The sequence below is a fragment of the Salvelinus sp. IW2-2015 genome, unplaced genomic scaffold (assembly GCF_002910315.2).
Source record: "Salvelinus sp. IW2-2015 unplaced genomic scaffold, ASM291031v2 Un_scaffold2392, whole genome shotgun sequence".
In the NCBI taxonomy this organism is placed as follows: Eukaryota; Metazoa; Chordata; class Actinopteri; order Salmoniformes; family Salmonidae; genus Salvelinus; species Salvelinus sp. IW2-2015.
The window spans coordinates 120,446-140,964 of record NW_019943714.1 but is presented as its reverse complement, the minus strand read 5'-3'; the positions used below and the strand labels follow the sequence as shown (position 1 = coordinate 140,964).

Below are 20,519 nucleotides of genomic sequence, written 5' to 3'. Positions count from 1 at the left end.
AACAGCCACCTGTCCTCCCTGGTAAAACACTGACGCCATTCAGATCAGACTCATCTTCACCACATAAACAAACCGTACACCATGGGGAGTGTCTGAGTGTCTGAGTGTCTGAGTGTCTGGTGTCTGAGTGTCTGAGTGTCTGAGTGTGAATGTGTGTGGTGTGTGTGTGTGTGGTGTGTGTGTGTGTATGTGTGTGTGTGTGTTGTGTTTGTGAAGCGGTGTATGTGTGAGAGTGTTGTGTGTGAGAGTGTGTGTGTGTGTGAGTGTGGTGTGAGTGTGTGTGTGTGAGACTGTGTGTGTGTGTGTGTGTGTGTGTGTGTGTGTGTGTGTGTGGTGGTGGTGTGTGTGTGTGTGTGTGTGTGTGTGTGTGTTGTTGTGTGTGTGTGTGGTTGGGTTATGGCAGTGCCAATTTTACCATTTAAATGTTGGTGGAGCAAACTCAACAAAATGTTTTACATGCATGCCAGCAAAGTCACTACAGAACACAACACTAAACAATAAATGATTCATATTTTACCCAGCCAGTGGGTTAAATCTACCTTCACCAGAACATGAGTGTAAATGTCAAGTTTTCTAGTGCAACAGAGTAGAAAACAGTAAACGTTATCTCGACAAACTAAGGGCGTTTTGGCAGACTGAAAACGGTGAGTAACAAACATTTCGAATGATTCATTTGATGGTCATTCAGGTTAAATATGTTGTCCTATCTTATTTACAATGTAGCATAATTAAATTGTCTCCAGCAGCACAGTTATAGTCACCAACGCTCTGGTTAACACGAAAACTGCCTAACCAGCTCTGCTAGGGGGAGCAAAATGGTCAGAGTGGTCTCTTATTTGTGTCTGGAAGTAGCTAACAAGCTAGCCAACGTTAGCTTGGGTGCTTGACTGCAGTCGTAAGGCCAGAACACTCAAATCAACCCTACTCCTCGGGCCGAACGTCCAGTGTGCGCTCCGAGAGCGAAGCGGTCTGAATTTACAAACTGACAATATGACAACGCTATGACACTAACGACAGGCACTCCAGATTGAATTTAACAAGTCAGTTAAGAACAAATTCTCATTTACAAGGACAGCCTACTCCTTCCTCCCCGTCGGGGAATTGAACCCCGGTCTCCCGCGTGCCCGAATTATGTAGTACAGACATGGTCTACTCTGCCTTATGTAAGAAATTAGGCACTTCCCATGTTTGTAGGCTATGTTTACTTGTCAGAATGCACCATAGCCAAAATAACAAATGCAGGTGGCTTATATCTTCTAAATGCTTTTATTTCCAAATGTAAAATATACTGTACAGTACTATATTTCTTCATCAGCATCTTTATGCTTTCCTTAATAAAATAATGATACAAATACTCTTTCAAAATGCAGATGTTGATTTAGTTATGGATCCATAATGAATTACTATGGGAATAAATATCACCGATTTACAGAAATATTGGAACAAAGTTGTCTAATGAAGGCAAACAATTTAGAATCTTCCAATCCTGTAGCCTACTCCCGACAGTACTACCTACTCCCGACAGTACTACCTACTCCCGGCAGTACTACCTACTCCCGACAGTACTACCTACTCCCAACAGTACTACCTACTCCCTACAGTACTCTCTACTCCCGACAGTACTACCTACTCCCGACAGTACTACCTACTCCCAACAGTACTACCTACTCCCAACCGTCACGTTGTACAGCGCCATATTTTCCATTCCATCCTCGGGAATAGAAACACCATAATATTAATCAAATGAATTAAGCCAAATTTCTTAAAATCAATCCCATATACTATGTTATTACAAAAAATATTGAAAAAGAGAGATACTTCGAAAAAATTATCGCACCTTTTGAGTTCCTTTGTCCCTGACAGAAAATGATTTCCAAGCAACCTTTTTCCACGCAACTTCATCTAAGGATGTAGAGGGAGTTTCCTGTAAACAGTATATGTTATATTCCTTTTCTTTTAGCCATGTAAAGACTGATCTTCTTTTTTTATAATCTGCTAAACCGTTACAATTATAACTGGCTGTACTTATTTCACCCCTTCCTATAACTAGATACTATTGACCATAATTAGTGCTTGTAAAGTTACTGCCATAAGAGGTATTATGACGGTCAAAATTAGAGATTTCAAATGTCTGATGTTTAGAATTCAAGAAAGAAGGTTCTAGCAGTGTGTTTTAGTCCCTTGCCTGTTTGCCTGTTTGCCTGTGAACCACAGATGGTAGAACATGTTGTCAAGATATTATGTGTGTAGTAAATCTCAGTAGGTTGATGTGTGTAATATTGGATGTGATTTAGTGACAGTGTCTATGTGTGTTGTAGATCTCAGTGACAGTATGTACGATGTCTGGATAAGAGTAAGACTATAATGTGTGATGTCTAAATAAATAATAACCAGGCCAATTTGCATGGTTGACTGTCTATGAGTGTAACATGAAGTGCGTATAGCCTTAATATTCATGATGATAATTGTAATCCCTATCGTATCACCATCAGAGTTGAATCACAATTACCTTTAACATAATTTTCATAGACAAAACACATCCCTGCGTTTCCACTTTAAAATAGTTTTACTCCAGTACTTTCCACTGGATCTGACTTTGTACAAACCTAACTTTTTGATTGAACGCTCCACACTCTCTCTCTTTCTCATTTTTTTCTCTCCCCATCTCCTTCAGCCTATCGTCTCTACCCGCGTCCGTTTGTCCAGACGTATCTAACGCAGCAGAGCTGTCAATCACCTGGTCTCCGGGGGGGGGGGGGGGGGGAGCAGGCTCTGAGCCTCAACAGGAAGTGACTAAGCATGCAGAACAGCTGATTTAGAGAAGCAGAGGAGCGAGAGAGAGAGAGTTGCAGAGCTGTCGGCGTCTTATCCCCATTGGGTAGTATGGATGAGAAGACAGGAGGACGGGGAGGAGGGAGAGAGAACGCTTTATTCAGGATACTTAGTCAGTCGGTATGTGTGTGTGCCATTCAGAGAGGGACGAGGAAGGAAAGAAAAGAGAGGGACGAGGAGAGGAAAGAAAAGAGAGGGATGAGGAGAGGAAAGAAAAGAGAGGGACAGGAGAGAAAGAAAAGAGAGGGACGGAGGAGAGGAAAGAAAGAAGAGGGACGAGGAGAGGAAAGAAAGAGAGGGACGAGGAGAGGAAGAAAAGAGAGGGATGGGAGGAGGAAAGAAAAGAGAGGACGAGGAGAGGAAAGAAAAGAGAGGGACGAGGGAAGGAAAGAAAAAGAAGAGGGAGAGGAGAGGAAAGAAAAGAGGGATGAGGAAGGAAGAAAAGAAAAGAGAGCTACCCCAATTCCCTATATAGTGCACTACGTTAGATCAGGACCCTATGGCACCCTATTCCCTATTATAGTGCAGTACGTTTGACCAGGACCCAAAGGGTGCAATTCGGTCCAGAGTCTATTTGGATTGTCTCGTTCAGGTGATGATAAACATCCTCTCCTTCTCCTCTCCTCTCCTCTCTCTCCTCTCCTCTCCTCCTCCCTTCTCTCCTCTCCTCTCCTCTCTTCCTCTCCTCTCCTCTCTCTCCTCTCCTCTCCTCTCTCTCCTCTCCTCTCCTCTCCTTCTCCTCTCCTTATTAGCCTAATCAAGCTTAACGATCTGTCCTCTCTAACACCATACTGATAGTATTAACATCCCAAACAGACAAGATCTAACGTGTGTGCATACCCCGATTCCATCAGTCATCTTGGGTTCTTTATCCCCAGATCACACTGACGGCTGCAGATGCTGCAGGATTTAGATGAGCTGCAATCGGATGGAGGATCGGATAGTGGGCCTGAAATCGATGTTGCTGATGAGTGCTCATCTGATTGACTTGGCGCCTCCACCTCCGAGTCTCGCCGCAGAAAAACCAGAACAGATCCAACTGAGATAGTTATCCCAACCGCCACAATGAGACAGGAGTCTGGGAGAGATGGTATTTATATGAGACAGGAGATCTGGAGAATGTTTTATATGAGACAGGAGTCGGAGAGATGGTATTTATAGGAGACAGGAGTCTGGAGAGGTGGTATTTATATGAGACAGGAGTCTGGAGAGGGGTATATATGGAGACAGGAGAGATGGTATTTATATGAGACAGGAGTCTGGGAGAGGTGGTATTTATAGGAGACAGGAGTCTGGAGAGAGATGGATTTATATGAGACAGGAGAGATGGTATTTATATAGGACAGGAGTCTGGGAGAGGTGGTATTTATAGGATACAGGAGAGAATGGTATTTATATTGAGACAGGAGTCTGGGAGAGGTGGTATTTATAGAGACAGAGAGTGGGAGAGATGGTATTTATATAGGAGCAGGATAGATGGTATTATAGAGACAGGAGTCTGGAGAGATGGTTTTATAGGAGACAGGAGTCTGGGAGAGATGTATTTATAGGATAAGGAGAGTGGTATTTATAGAGACAGGAGTCTGGAGAGGTGGGTTTTATATGAGACAGGAGAGATTGGTTATTTATAGGAGACAGGAGTCTGGGAGAGATGGTATTATTATGAGCCAGGAGTCTGGGAGAGTTGGTATTTATATGAGACAGGAGAGATGGTATTTATAGGAGACAGGAGTCTGGGAGAGATGGTATTTATAGGAGACAGGAGTCTGGGAGAGATGGTATTTATAGGAGACAGGAGAGGTGGTATTTATAGGAGACAGGAGTCTGGGAGAGTGGTATTTATATGAGACAGGACAGATGGTATTTATAGAGACAGGAGTTGGGAGAGATTGTATTTATAATGAGACAGGAGTCTGGAGAGTTGGTATTTATAGGAGCAAGAGTCTGGAGAGGTGGTATTTAATTAGACAGGAGTCTGGAGAGGTGGTATTTATAGGAGACAGGAGTCTGGGAGAGATGGTATTTATATGAGACAGGATAGATGTATTTATATGAGACAGGAGTCTGGGAGAGGTGGTATTTATAGGAGACAGGAGTCTGGAAGGTGGTATTTATTGGGAGACAGAGATAGGTATTTATATGAGACAGGAGTCTGGAGAGGTGGTATTTATAGGAGACAGGAGTCTGGGACAGATGGTATTTATAGGAGAAGGAGTCTGGGAGAATTGTATTTATAGGAGACAGGAGAGATGGTATGTATTTATATGCAGAGAGTCGTGGAGAGTGGGTATTTATAGGAGACAGGAGTCTGGAGAGATGGATTTATAGGAGAAGAGAGGTGTAGTTATATGAGACAGGAGTCTGCGAGAGAGGTATTTATATGAGACAGGAGTCTGGGAGAGATGTATTTATATGAGACAGAGAGTCTGGAGAGTGGTATTTAGCAGGAGACAGGAGTCTGGGAGAGTGGTATTTATAGGAGACAGGAGAGGTGGTATTTATATGAAGACAGGAGTCTGGGAGAGATGGTATTTATAGGAGACAGGAGGTCTGGAGAGATGATATTTATAGGAGACAGGAGTCTGGGAGAGATGGTATATTATAGAGACAGGAGTCTGGGAGATGGTATTTATAGGAGACAGGAGACATGGTAGTTTTTAGAGGACAGTTAGAGATGGTATTTATATGAGACAGGAGTCTGGGAGAGATGTGGTATTTATATGAGACAGGAGTCTGGGAGAGATGGTATTTATATAGAGACAAGGAGTCGGGAGAGATGGTATTTATAGAGACAGGAGTCTGGAGAGTGGTATTTATAGGAGACAGGAGAGGTGGTATTTATAGGAGACAGGAGAGATGTATTCTATAGGAGACGAGTGAGAAGTGGTATTTATAGGAGACAGGGAGAATGGTATTTATATGAGACAGAGAGTCTGGGAGAGATGGTATTATAGAGAACGAGAGTCTGGAGAGATGTATTTTAGGAACAGGACTGGGAGAGGTGGCGTATTTATAGGAGACAGGGAGAGATGGTATTTATATTAGACAGGAGTCTGGGAGAGTGGTATTCTAATAGGAGACAGAGAGTGGTATTTATAGGAGACAGGAGTCTGGGAGACGTGGTATTTATAGGAGACAGGAGTCTGGGAGAGATGGTATTTATATGAGACAGGAGTCTGGAGAGATGGTATTTATATGAGACAGGAGCTGGGAGGTGGTATTTATAGGAGACAGGAGAGATGGTATTTATAGAGACAGAGGATCTGGGAGATGGTATTTATAGGAGACAGGAGTCTGGAAGAGATGGATTTATATGAGACAGAGAATCTGGGAGAGATGGTATTTATATGAGACAGGAGTCTGGGAGAGATGGTATTTATATGAGACAGGAGAGATGGTATTTATAGGAGACAGGGAGATGGTATTTATAGGAGACAGGAGTCTGGGAGAGATGGTATTTATATGAGACAGGAGTCTGGGAGAGATGGTATTTATAGGAGACAGGAGAGATGGTATTTATATGAGACAGGAGTCTGGGAGAGATGGTATTTATAGGAGACAGGAGTCTGGGAGAGATGGTATTTAAGGAGACAGGAGAGATGGTATTTATATGAGACAGGAGTCTGGGAGAATGGTATTTATAGGAGACAGGAGTGGAGAGATGGTATTTTATAGGAGACAGGAGTCTGGGAGTGGTGTATTTATAGGAGACAGGAGTCTGGAGAGATGGTATTTATATAGACAGGAGTCTGGGAGAGATGGTATTATAGGAGACAGGAGTCTGGAGAGATGGTATTTATAGGAGACAGGAGAGATGGTATTTATAGGAGACAGGCGTCTGGGAGAGTGTATTTATAGGAGACAGGAGAGATGGTATTTATAGGAGACAGGAGTCTGGGAGAGATGGTATTTATAGGAGACAGGAGTCTGAGAGAGGATGTATTATAGGAGACAGGAGAGATTGGTATTTATAGAGACAGGAGTCTGGAGAGATGGTATTTATAGGAGACAGGAGTCTGGGAGAGATGGTTTATAGGAGACAGGACTAGATGGTCGATATTTATAGAGACAGGAGTCTGGGAGAGATGGTATTTATATGAGACAGGAGTCTGGGAGAGATGGTATTTATAGGAGACAGGGAGAATGGATTTATAGGAGACAGGAGTCTGGGAGAGATGGTATTTATAGGCGACAGGAGTCTGGGAGAGATGGTATTTATAGGAGACAGGAGTCTGGGAGAGATGGTATTTATAGGAGACAGGAGTCTGGAGAGATGGTATTTATAGGAGACAGGAGACAGGAGAGATGGTATTTATAGGACAGGAGTTGGGGAGATGGTATTTATAGAGACAGGAGTCTGGGAGAATGGTATTTATAGAACGGATTCTGGGAGAGATGGTATTTATAGGAGACAGGAGACTGGAAGATGGTATTTATAGGAGACAGGGTCTGAGACGACTAGGTATTTATAGGAGCAGGGAGTTGGACTCTCCATCGTCACAGCGTCTCTGACTGGCGGTCCGACTCTCCATCGTCACAGCGTCTCTGACTGGCGTCCGAACTCGCCATCGTCACAGCGTCTCTGACTGGCGGTCCGACTCTCCACGTCACAGCGGTCTCTGACTGGCGGTCCAACTCTCCATTCACAGCGGTCTCTGACTGGCGGTCCGACTCTCCACTCGTCACAGCGTCTCGGACTGGCGGTCCGACTCTCCATCGTCACAGCGTCTCTGACTGGCGGTCCGACTCCGCCGTCGTCACAGCGTCTCTGAACTGGCGGTCCGACATCTCCATCGTCACAGCGGTCTCTGACTGGCGGTCCAACTCTCCATCGTCACAGCGGTCTCTGACTGGCGGTCCGACTCTCCATCGTCACAGCGGTCTCTGACTGGCGGTCCGACTCTCCATCGTCACAGCGGTCTCTGACTGGCGGTCCAACTCTCCATCGTCACAGCGGTCTCTGACTGGCGGCCCGACTCATTTACATTTGGACCTCTTTTCAATGTTGATTTGAATGTTATTATAGAAAACAGAAAGTTGTCGAATAATTTTTTGGGGCAAATGTCCTTTCTGGATTTCAAAGTATTACCAGAAGTAATCATCTAGTTTTATAAAAGTATCTTTAATCCGAATAGAATGTTTTGGATGGTAAGATAAAGGTTTACAGTACATTCATTACTTCCCACCCATTCATATAGACGATATCACCACAATCTATAACTGGTATGAATGTCGACAGAATGATTTGTTTTCTGCTATTTTATGAAAGGCATGCCCTATTTCAATAAAATATTGTAATTCTTAACTTTAACTCTTAATGAATGACCTGTGACATATTCCTGTTAGATAAACACATTTTAATTCAAAATTTCTTAACTACCTTATCAATATGCTTTTTGAAAGAGAGTTTTTTTTGTCAATCCAGGTGCCCCAGACATTTATAAGTAGGGACACGATCATTGAGGGCACAATCCAATGCACATATGCATAAATCCTCAGATAAAGGTTTAAGCTTTTTGGGGAAATAACGTATACTTGGTAAAGTAGTGCACTATATAGGGACGCAGCCTATAATGGTTATTTATTTAGGAAAGCAGTGGGTGACTTTCAGACTGCTAAAAGACACGAGAGACAGGTCACACTTGATTACATTCACATTCTCAGATCTTTACTCGGTTAATCTGAGAGGGAATCTGGGTCATGAGACAGGAGTCAATGTGAGGTTATCCTAAATCAATGTAGGAGAGGGGGAGAGGGCGGGATGGAGAGAGAGAAATAGAGAGAGAGAGAGATGGGAGAGAGAGGGAGAGAGAGAGAGAGGAGAGAGAGGAGAGAGAGAGAGGGAGGGAGAGAGAGAGGGGGGAGGGAGAGAGAGCGAGAGGGAGAGAGAGAGAGGGAGGGAGGGAGAGAGAGTTCCTGAAAGAACTTTAGTAAATCCTGGTCTAAGCAGCAACAATCCCTTTATCAAATGACCAACAGAACAATTAAATTTGTTTCAAACTGTTCACGCTGAAATCGATCACACCTCTAAACTGTCAGCTCATCTGGCTCTTGACAGAGAAGAGGTGTTATCTGATCAGGAACTGAGTAGCTTGGGTTAATGTAGAAAAAACATTATCTTGGGATAATGTAGAAAAAATATTATGTTGAGCTAATACTAGGCTAGGGCTGAAAAATAAAACTGAAAAGAGCAAAAACAAAGGGTATTCCAGATTATAAAATGTGTTAGGATCCTGAATGCTGAATTCTTCCACCTTTATTTAACCAGGTAGGATGGTTGGGAACAAGTTCTCATTTACAACTGTGACCTGGCCAAGATAAAGCATAGCAGTGCGACACAAACAACAACACAGAGTTACACATGGAATAAACAAAACGTACAGTCAATAATACAATAGAAAAGTCTATATACAGTGAGTGCAAATGAGGTAAGATTAGGGAGGGAAGGCAATAAATAGGCCGTAGTGGAGAAGTAATTACAATTTAGCAAATAAACACTGGAATGGTAGATGTGCAGAAGATGAATGTAGAGATAGTAGAGATACTGGGATGCAAAAGCGCAAAACAATTTAAATAACAATATGTGGATGAGTTAGTTGGATGGGCTATTTACAGATGGGCTATGTACAGGTGCAATGATCTGTAAGCTGCTCTGACAGCTGGTGCTTAAAGTTAATGAGGGAGATATGAGTCTCCAGCTTCAGTGATTTTTGCTATTCGTTCCAGTCATTGGCAGCAGAGAACTAGAAGGAAAGGCGGCCAAAGGAGGAATTGGTTTTGGGGGTGACCAGTGAAATATACCTGCTGGAGCGCGTGCTACGGGTGGGTGCTGCTATGGTGACCAGTGAGCTGAGATAAGGCGGGGCTTTACCTAGCAAAGCCTTATAGATGATGTGGAGCCAGTGGTTTTGGCGACGAATATGAAGCGAGGGCCAGCCAACGAGAGCATACAGGTTGCAGTGGTGGGTAGTATATGAGCCTTTGGTGACAAAACGGATGGCACTGTGATAGACTGCATCCAATTTGCTAAGTAGAGTGTTGTAGGCTAATTTGTAAATGACAAAGTCAAGGATCGGTAGGATAGTCAGTTTTACGAGGGTATGTTTGACAGCATTTGTGAAGGATGCTTTTGTTGCGAAATAGGAAGCCGAATCTAGATCTAATTTTGGATTGGAGATGCTTAATGTGAGTCTGGAAGGAGAGTTTACAGTCTAACCAGACACCTAGGTATTTGTATCCGTCCAGAGTAGTGATGCTAGACGAGCGGGCAGGTGCGGGCAGCGATCGGTTGAAGAGCATGCATTTAGTTTTGCTTGCATTGAAGCTCGTCTGGATGTTGTTGGCATTAACTTAACTCTAACATTAAATTAACTCTAGGATAGGGGGCAGCATTTTCACTTTTGGATAAATAGCGTGCCCAATTTCAACTTCCTTCTACTCATCCCCAGAATATAAGATATGCATATTATTAGTAGATTTGGATAGAAAACACTCTGAAGTTTCTAAAACTGTTTGAATCATGTATGTGAGTATAACAGGACTTATGTCCCCAAAACCACCATTCAGATTTTATTTTTTTCTGTTCAATGAGTTTCCATTGGGATACTAGATTTCTAATCAACCTGTTTGCAGTTCCTACCGCTTCCACTGGCTGTCACCAGTCTTTGGAAATAGGTTGAGGTCATTCCTTTGCGCAATGAAGAAGTACGGCCATCTTGTAACGGTCGTCATAGTCGTTCTCCTCCTCAGACGAGGAGGAGCATGGATCGGACCAAGACGCAGAGTGGAAAGTGGTCATTATTTAATGAACGTAAACTGAACACTTACAAATACAAAAAACAACAAACGTGACAAAACCGAAAACAGTCCCGTGTGGCACGAACACTGACACGAGATACAAACACCCACCAAACACACGTGAAACCCAGGCTGCCTAAGTATGATTCTCAATCAGGGACAACGATTGACAGCTGCCTCTGATTGAGAATCATACCCGGCCGAACACAAACATCCCAACATAGAAAATCACACATAGACAAACCCACCCAACTCACGCCCTGACCAACTAAATAAATACAAGACAAAAGAAAACAGGTCAGGAACGTGACACATCTGGAATCAGTGTAACGTTATGTGTACTGTTTGAGAGTTGCGCAAGGACTAGAAAAGTAGTGTTAGTTTGTTGTCCTCCTGTATTGAAAACAGATAGACCCGTCTTCAATTTGATCGATTATTAACGTTTAAAAATACCTAAAGTTGTATTACAAAAGTAGTTTCAAATGTTTTGGCAAAGTTTAGAGGTAATTTTTGAGATATTTTGTAGTGACGTTGCGCAAATTGGAAGCAGTTTTTTTCTGGATCAAACACGCCAAATAAATGGACAATTTGGATATATATGGATGGAATTAGTCGAACAAAAGGACCATTTGTGATGTTTATGAGACATATTGGAGTGCCAACAAAAGAAGCTTGTCAAAGGTAAGGCATGATTTATATTTTATTTCTGCATTTTGTGTTGCGCCTGCAGGGTTGAAATATGCTACACTCTCTTTGTTTACTGTTGTGCTATCATCAGATAATAGCATCTTATTCTTTCGCCGAAAAGCCTTTTTGAAATCTGACACGTTGGCTGGATTCACGAGTGTAGCTTTAATTTGGTATCTTACATGTGTGATTTAATGAAAGTTTGATTTTATATCATTATTTTGAATTTGGCGCTCTACATTTTCCCTGGCTATTGGCCAAGTGGGACGCAAGCGTCCCACATATCCAAGAGAGAGGTTAACACAGTGTCCAAAGAAGGGCCAGAAGTATACAGAATGGTGTTGTCTGCGTAGAGGATGATCAGAGAATCACCAGCAGCAAGAGCGACATCATTGATGTATACAGAGAAAAGAGTCGGCCCGAGAATTGAACCCTGTGGCACCCCCATTGAGACTGCCAGAGGCCCGGACAACAGGCCCTCCGTTGTGACACACTGAACTTTGTCGGAGAAGTAGTTGGTGAACAAGGCGAGGCAGTCATTTGAGAAACAAAGGCTGTTGAGTCTGCCGATAAGAATGCGGTGATTGACAGAGTCGAAAGCCTTGGCCAGGTCGATGAATACGGCTGCACAGTATTGTCTCTTATCGATGGCGGTTATGATAATGTTTAGGACCTTGAGCGTGGCTGAGGTGCACCCATGACCAGCTCTAATACCAGATTGCATAGCGGAGAAGGTACGGTGGTATTCGAAATGGTCGGTGATCTGTTTGTTGTTAACTTGGCTTCTGAAGACCTTAGAAAGGCAGGGTAGGATAGGTCTGTAGCAGTTTGGGAGAATAGATTAGAGGCATAATGTGCAGACAAGGGTATGGTAGGATGTAAGTACAGTGGAGGTAAACTGGAGGTAAACCTATGCGTTGAGTGATGAGAGAGGTTTTGTCTCTGGTGGCATCAGTTAACCTAGGTGAGGTCTCCGCATGTGTGTGGGACTATAGAGCTATCTAAGGCATTTTGAGCGGGACTGAGGGCTCTACAGTGAAATAAAACAACAAAAAACCAGCCAAGACAGCAATAGACAAGGCATATTGACATTAGAGAGAGGCATAAAGAAATCACAGGTGTTGATCAGGAGAGCTCAGACAACACTGGGTAAATGGTGATGAACGGGCAGAGCGGGTCAGTTATGTACATACAGGACCTGAGTTTGAGGCTGGGGCCGACAGGTAAACAAAATGAGGTACTATGTTATTGAAACAGTCCAGGGGGCATCATCTATGTAGCCGAGTGATCATAGTGTCAAAAGAGCAGCAATAGGTGAGTCAGGGTGTTGTACAATATTCACTACCACGCTGGGCGAGCAGGGGACACAGCGTTCAGAAAAGCTAGCAGGCCGGGGCTAGCAGATGGTTCTTCAGCGATATCGTAACAGAATGGCCTGTTGAGACCACATCGGGCGATCACGTCGGCAGTCCAGTCGTGATGGATCGGCGGGGCTCCGTGTCGACAATAAAGGGTCCAGGCTAATAGGTAAAGAAGGTATTGTAGCCCTAGAATTAGCTGGTATATGGGCCGAGCTCGAGGCTAGCTCAAGGCTAGCTGGTGCTTGCTTCAGGATAGAGTTATTAGCTAACAGTAGCCACTCGTTTGCAGCTAGCTAGCCTGCGATGATCCGGGGTAATTATCCGGTGTAATGATCCAGAGCAGCAGGAATCCGATGATATGGTAGAGAGAAGCAGTCCGATATGCTCTGGGTTGATATTGCACTGTGCAGACTGGCAGGTGATTGTCCGAGCTAAGGCTGGCTGATGCCGGGGGTTAGGGTTAAAATGCGAGGACCGCTAGCCGTGGCTAACAAAGACTAGTAGCTAGTTAGCTGGCTAGCTCCTGATGGAAGTTCCAGTTATAATGAATAAAAATAGCAGATCCGTACCACATTGGGTGAGGCGGGTTGCAGGAAAGTATATTTAGTTCGTAGATAGAAAGTGAGATTAAGATATATACGAAAAAGACTGGCTATTTACACGGGATAAGACACGGGATAAGACACAGGATAAGACACGGGATAAGACAAAGACAGATATACACATCCTACTGTGCTGCCATCTTGTAAAAAAATTCAATAATCTGCAACAATCCTTTATGTAAAATAATAAATAACAGTTACTTCTCTGAGAATTTTGAATTGTCAATAGGCATCAAACAAGGTTGCCCTCTGTCACCATACCTATTTATTATGGCCATAGAATTCTTAGATGTAAAAGTCAGTTCTGATGATAACATTAAGGGTCAAAACATTTATTGAGTAGAGACAAAAGTATTAATGTATGCTGAGGATTCAAGTTCTCTCTCAATATTGAAGTGCCTCTTTGAGGACCTGGATAATGTATCCAGTTTTTCTGGACTAAAAGGGAAAGGGAAAGAAGGATAAATAGTGAGTTGTACAACTGAATGCCTTCAACTGAAATGTGTCTCCTGCATACAAGCAAATTATGGTAAGTGTGCTATATTATGGATTGGGTCTATAAAAGATACAAACTTTAAATTGACATTTGGTCTCCAATTTAAATGGTTGCATCACCGCTTGGTGTGGCAACTGCTTGGCATCTGACCGCAGGGCACATGGAGGGTAGCACGTACACCACCGGTGCCAAGCTTCCTGCCATCCAGGACCTCTATACCAGGCGGTGTCAGAGGAAGGCCCTAAAATTGTCAAAGACTCCAGTCACCCAAGTCATAGACTGTTGCATGGCTTAAAATGTGTATGCTGAACAAAAATATAAACGGAACATGCAATAATGTACAGTTCATATGAGGAAATCAGTCAATTTAAATAAATTCATTAGGCCCTAATCTATTGGAATTACTGGGAATACAGATATGCATATGTTGGTCACAGTTACTTTAAAACAAACGCCTCACAATATGACGCTGTACTTCCTCACAATCTCGTAACTGTATTTTTGTGCATTCAAATTGCCATTGATAAAATGAAATTGTGTTCATTGTCCATACCATAACCGAACCGCCGCCATCAATGTTCACAACATTGACATCAGCAAACCGCTCACCAACACGACGCCGTACACGTGGTCTGCGATTGAGAGGCCGTTTGTTCGTACTTCCAAATTCTCTAAAATGACGTTGGAGGCGGCTTATGGTAGAGAAATTAACCTTCAATTATCTGGCAACACTTCTGGTGGACAGTCCTGCAGTCAACATGACAATTGCACTCATCTCAACTTGAGACATCTGTTGTATTGTGTTGTGACAAAACTACACATTTTAAAGTGGTCTTTTATTGTCCCCAGCACAAGGTGCACCTGTGTAAGGATCATGCTGATTAATCAGCTTCTTGAGATGCCACACCTGTCAGGTGGATGGATTATCTTGGCAAAGGACAAATGCTCCCTAACAGGGATGTAAATACATTTGTGCACAACCATTTTACATGTTGCGTTTATATTTTTTGTTCAGTAAAGCATAAATCATAAAATGTATCAGTTTTACAATTACAATAACAGGGGAGATTATGATTTTCATGTCTCTAACTTTCTCACTCATCCATATTCATGTAGAAGTGTTTTAGAAACATTTTATTTACAATAAAAGTGACTCCAAAATTGAAACATTATATTAGTCCCCATTAATTTAATTAATTAATTAATATTTATACTGGGCACAACATAATCTGAAACACAACCAAAACAAACAGCAAACACATCCAACACATTTTTACAGCCACAAGCTTGATGTAATCATTGCATGCTAGGAATATGGAACCAAATACAAAACGTTTTACTTCTTTAATATACACATATGTTAATTTGTCCCAATACTTTTGGTCCCTAAAATGGGGGGACTATGTACCAAATTTCTAGACGGTTAACCGTTCTCCCTGTCTCCCTTGAGTACTTCTCCTGTCCTATCCGGTGTCCTGTGTGAATTTAAGTATGTTCTCTCTAATTCTCTCCTTCTCTCTTTCTTTCTCTCTCTCGGAGGACCTGAGCCCTAGGACCATGCCTCAGGACTACCTGGCATGATGACTCCTTGCTGTCCCCAGTCCACCTGGCCATGCTGCTGCTCCAGTTTCAACCCTTCTGCCTGCGGCTATGGAACCCTGACCTGTTCACCGGACGTGCTACCTGTCCCAGACCTGCTGTTTTCAACTCTCTAGAGACAGCAGGAGCAGTAGAGATACTCTTAATGATCGGCTATGAAAGGCCAACTGACATTTACTCCTGAGGTGCTGCCTTGCTGCACCCTCTACAACTACTGTGATTATTATTATTTGACCATGCTGGTCATTTATGAACATTTGAACATCTTGGCCATGTTCTGTTATAATCTCCACCCGGCACAGCCAGAAGAGGACTGGCCACCCCTCATAGCCTGGTTCCTCTCTAGGTTTCTTCCTAGGTTCCTGCCTTTCTAGGGAGTTTTTCCTAGCCACCGTGCTTCTACACCTGCATTGCTTGCTGTTTGGGGTTTTAGGCTGGGTTTCAGTACAGCACTTTGAGATATCAGCTGATGTACGAAGGGCTATATAAATACATTTGATTTGATTTGATTAACCCAAGAGATAACCCCTTGGAGAAGGAGAGACGTTGAGGGAAGCAGAAAGACAGGTGAGATGAGGTAACAGTTCAAACAGACTAACAAATGAGAGATTTTGCTCTGCTATTCTTCTGGTCAGTGAATCTACCAAATAGTCCACCTCACAGACCAGCATTGAAACAATTTCATAATCAGATACACACAGTCAAGGCGAAAGATACGTGGACCTGCGGGAATCACAGCCTCAACCCTAGATTTCAAGTTTCTCTTGCAGATGCTCCAACTATGTTTGAGCCATCAGAATCACATAGCCTACAGCAAAGACAAGAGTTGAATAGTAGGGGGATGAGGAGGAAGAGGATGAGGAGAAAGGAGGAAGAATATGAAGAGAAGAAGTATGAGAAGGAGGAGGAAGATAAGGAGGAGGAGGAGAAAGAGGAGGAAGAAGAAGAGGAGTAGGAGGATGAGGAGGAAGAAGGATGAGGAGGATGATGAAGAGTAGTAGTACAGGCAGAGAAGGAGGAGGAGGATTGGGGAGGAGGGGGAAGATGTGGATGAGGAGATGGAGGAGTAGAGGAGGAGGAGGTGTGGGGGAGGAGGGGGAAGATGTGGATGAGGAGATGGAGGAGGTAGAGGAGGAGGAGGATGTGGGAGGCGGGGAGATGGGTGGAGAGGAGGAAGGAGAAGGAGGATGTGGGAAGGGGGAAGATGTGGATGAGGAGATGGAGGAGGTAGAGAGGAGGAGTGATGTGGGGAGGAGGGGGAAGATGTGATGAGGAGATGGAGGAGGTGAGGAGGGAGGATGTGGGGAGAGGAGAGATGTGGATGAGGAGATGGAGGAAGGTAGAGGAGGAGGAGGAGTGGGGAGGAGGGGGAAGATGTGGATGAGGAGAATGGAGGGAGGCGTAGAGGAGGAGGAGGATGTGGGGGAGGGGGGAAGATGGATGAGGAGATGGAGGAGGTAGAGGAGGAGGAGGATGTGGGGGAGGAGGGAAGATGTTGGATGAGGAGATGGAGGAGGTAGAGGAGAGCAGGATGTGGGGAGAGGGGAAGATGTGGAGTGAGGAGATGGAGGAGGTAGAGGAAGGAGGGAGGATGGTGGGGAGGGAGGGGGAAGATGTGGGATGAGGAGATGGAGGAGGTAGAGGAGGAGGGAAGGATGTGGGGGAGGAGGGGAAGATGTGGATGAGGAAGATGGGGAGGGAGGTAGAGGGAGGAGAGATGGTGGGGGAGGAGGGGAGATTGTGGATGAGGAGATGGGGAGGTAGAGGAGGAAGAGGAATGTGGGGAGGAGGGGGAAGATGTGATGAGGAGATGGAGGAGGTATGGAGGAGGAGATTGTGGGGAGGGGGAAGATGTGGATGAGGAGATGGAGGAGGCAGGGAGGAGGAGGATTAGGGGAGAGAGGGGGAAGATGTGATGAGGAGATGGAGGAGGGGGAAGATGTGGATGGGAGATGGAGAGTAGAGGGAGAGATGAAGAGGGGAGACGTGAGGAGGAGATGGAGGAGGGGGAAGATGTGGATGAGGAGATGGAGGAGGTAGAGGAGGAGGATGAGGAAGAGGAGAACGGTGAGGAAGAAGTGGAAGAAGTGGAAGATGAGGAAGAAGCTGAGGATGATGAGGAAGAGAAGGAGGAGGAAGAAGAAGAATAGTAGAACAGTGTCCTGACTATGATCTCTCTATGTTTGCTGAACCAGCAGAGGTCGGCAGCAGGCGGCTTGGAGCCGTGGGGTCATACATACTCTAACCCCTGACCTCTAACCTCTGACCTACTGACCTATGAAGGGTAGTAACAGTAGTAGATGTCTGTGTCCTGACCTTTGATCTCCTTCTCGTTCCTGAACCAGCGGAGGTCGGCAGCAGGCTTGGAGCCGTGGGTCATGCAGGTCAGAGTGATCTCATCTCCCTCCAGGGCAGGCTTGGTCAAACCGTCTATCTCTGGCTTCTCTGGCACTCCTACAGGACCGGGGGAGAATTACACATGTTAAAACGCGATACAACACATATGGTCGCTGTCTGTGCATTAGTGCATTCATCTTCAGATAGCTAGGTGGGACAACCACATATCACAGTCGTAGCCAGTGCATTCATCTTCAGATAGCTAGGTGGGACAACCACATATCACAGTCGTAGTCAGTACATTAATCTTCAGATAGCTAGGTGGGACAACCACATATCACAGTCATAGTCAGTGCATTCATCTTCAGATAGCTAGGTGGGACAACCACATATCACAGTCGTAGTCAGTACATTCATCTTCAGATAGCTAGGTGGGACAACCACATATCACAGTCATAGTCAGTACATTCATCGTCAGATAGCTAGGTAGGACAACCACATATCACAGTCATAGTCACTACATTCACTCTACAATAGCTAGGGGACAACACACATTATCACAGTCATACAGTACATTCATCTTCAGATAGCTAGGTGGGACAACCACATATCACAGTCATAGTCATACATTCATCTCAGATAGCTAGGTGGGACAACCACATATCACAGTCATAGTCAGTACATTCATCTCAGATAGCTAGGTGGACAACCACATATCACAGTCATAGTCATACATTCATCTTCAGATAGCTAGGTGGGACAACCACATATCACAGTCATAGTCAGTACATTCATCTCAGATAGCAGGTGGGACAACCACATATCACAGTCATAGTCAGTACATTCTCTTCAGAAGCTAGGTGGGACAACCAAATATCACAGTCATATCAGTACATTCATCTTCAGATAGCTAGGTGGACAACCACATATCCAGTCATAGTCAGTACATTCATCTTCAATATCAGGTGAGACAACCACATATCACAGTCATAGTCAGTACATTCATCAGATAGCATGTGAGACAACCACATATCACAGTCATAGTCAGTACATTCATCTCAGATAGCTAGGTGGGACAACCACATATCACAGTCTATCAGTATCATCTTCAGATAGCTAGGTGAGACAACCACATATCACAGTCATAGTCATACATCACTTCAGATAGCTAGGTGGACAACCACATATCACAGTCATAGTCAGTACATTCATCTTCAGATAGCTAGGTGAGACAACCACATATCACAGTCATAGTCAGTACATTCATCTCAGATAGCTAGGTGGGACAACCACATATCACAGTCATAGTCAGTACATTCATCTTCAGATAGCTAGGTGGGACAACCACATATCACAGTCATAGTCAGTACATTCATCTTCAATAGCTAGGTGGGACAACCACATATCACAGTCATAGTCGTACATTCATCTCAGATAGCTAGGTGGGACAACACATATCACAGTCATAGTCATACATTCATCCAGATAGCTAGGTGGACAACCACATATCACAGTCATAGTCAGTACATTCATCTTCAGATAGCTAGGTGAGACAACCACATATCACAGTCATAGTCGATACATTCATCTTCAGATAGCTAGGTGGACAACCACATATCACAGTCATAGTTGTACATTCATCTACAGATAGCTAGGTGGGACAACCACATATCACAGTCATAGTCAGTAAATTCATCTCAGATAGCTAGGTGGACAACCACATATCACAGTCATAGTCATACATTCATCTCCAGGATAGCTAGGTGGGACAACCACATATCACAGTCATAGTCAGTACATTCATCTGCAGATAGCTAGGTGAGACAACCACATATCACAGTCATAGTCAGTCATTCATCTACAGATAGCTAGGTGAGACAACCACATATCACAGTCACAGTCAGTACATTCATCTTCAGATAGCTAGGTGGGACAACCACATATCACAGTCACAGTCAGTACATTCATCTTCAGATAGCTAGGTACATGTGCAAGAAAAGTTTATGTTCCTTTTGGGGGGGGATTGATACTCTTTGAACAGGTAGGGTCTCAGATGTTTTCAGAAGATGTTTTCAGAAGATTGTCAGGGACTTAACAGAAAATAGTTTTGACTGTGCTGAGCGGGAGCCTATGTATGGCAGAGGATTTATCATAAACCTGGTCTAGTGCTGCATGAATTTGATATAGCTCAGCTCAGAGTGTGTCGGGGAGGAGGACAGGAAAAACAATGAGATGAACCTGGAACCATCATCTGAACAGACGAGGGTAGACAGTGTAAAGGGTGTGTGTGTGTCTGTGTGATCCGTCATCTGAACAGACGAAGGCGGACAGTGTAAAGGGTGTGTGTGTTTGTGATCCGTCTTCTGAACAGACAGGAAAAGGAAGAGGATAGAGCTTTAAAGGGTAGAAGAGAGAGATTAACACTCACATATCGACAACTCAACTTTGACTGAGTACCTCTGATGATGCAACCCAACCATCCCTGTGTGTGTGTCTGAGGCTTCTGTAGAAGGTGTTTGTTATTTAATACCAAAAAAACAAACATTTTAAGTGAAATATTAGCTTTTATCTGAAGCCTATAAGACAGGAAATTCAAAATATAATTTGACCTGTGCACTAACAATGTTTTTCAACATCAGCAGCTCAACTACTACTAGAGAAATGTAAATGAATTGATCAAATGACAAATTTCCATACAAAATGATTTCTAGTCTGTCTGTGTCCGATACACTCTACTTGAGTCCTGTACATTTCCAAGTGTAGCCAGCCTACCTGTCTCCTGTACATTTCCAGGTGTAGCCAGCCTAC

General features: G+C 43.9%; 1 protein-coding gene across 1 annotated transcript in view; it reads right to left on the bottom strand.

Annotated features, from left to right (window-relative positions):
• Nucleotides 1–20,519, bottom strand: part of LOC112073850 (cell adhesion molecule 2-like) — a gene marked incomplete at its 3' end in the record, with an annotated part of 71,922 nt that overhangs the window by 4,695 nt on the left and 46,708 nt on the right. Inside the window, 1 exon segment of the mRNA XM_024141091.2 lies at nt 17,691–17,828. Within this exon segment, the coding sequence (XP_023996859.2) occupies nt 17,691–17,828 (138 nt within the window).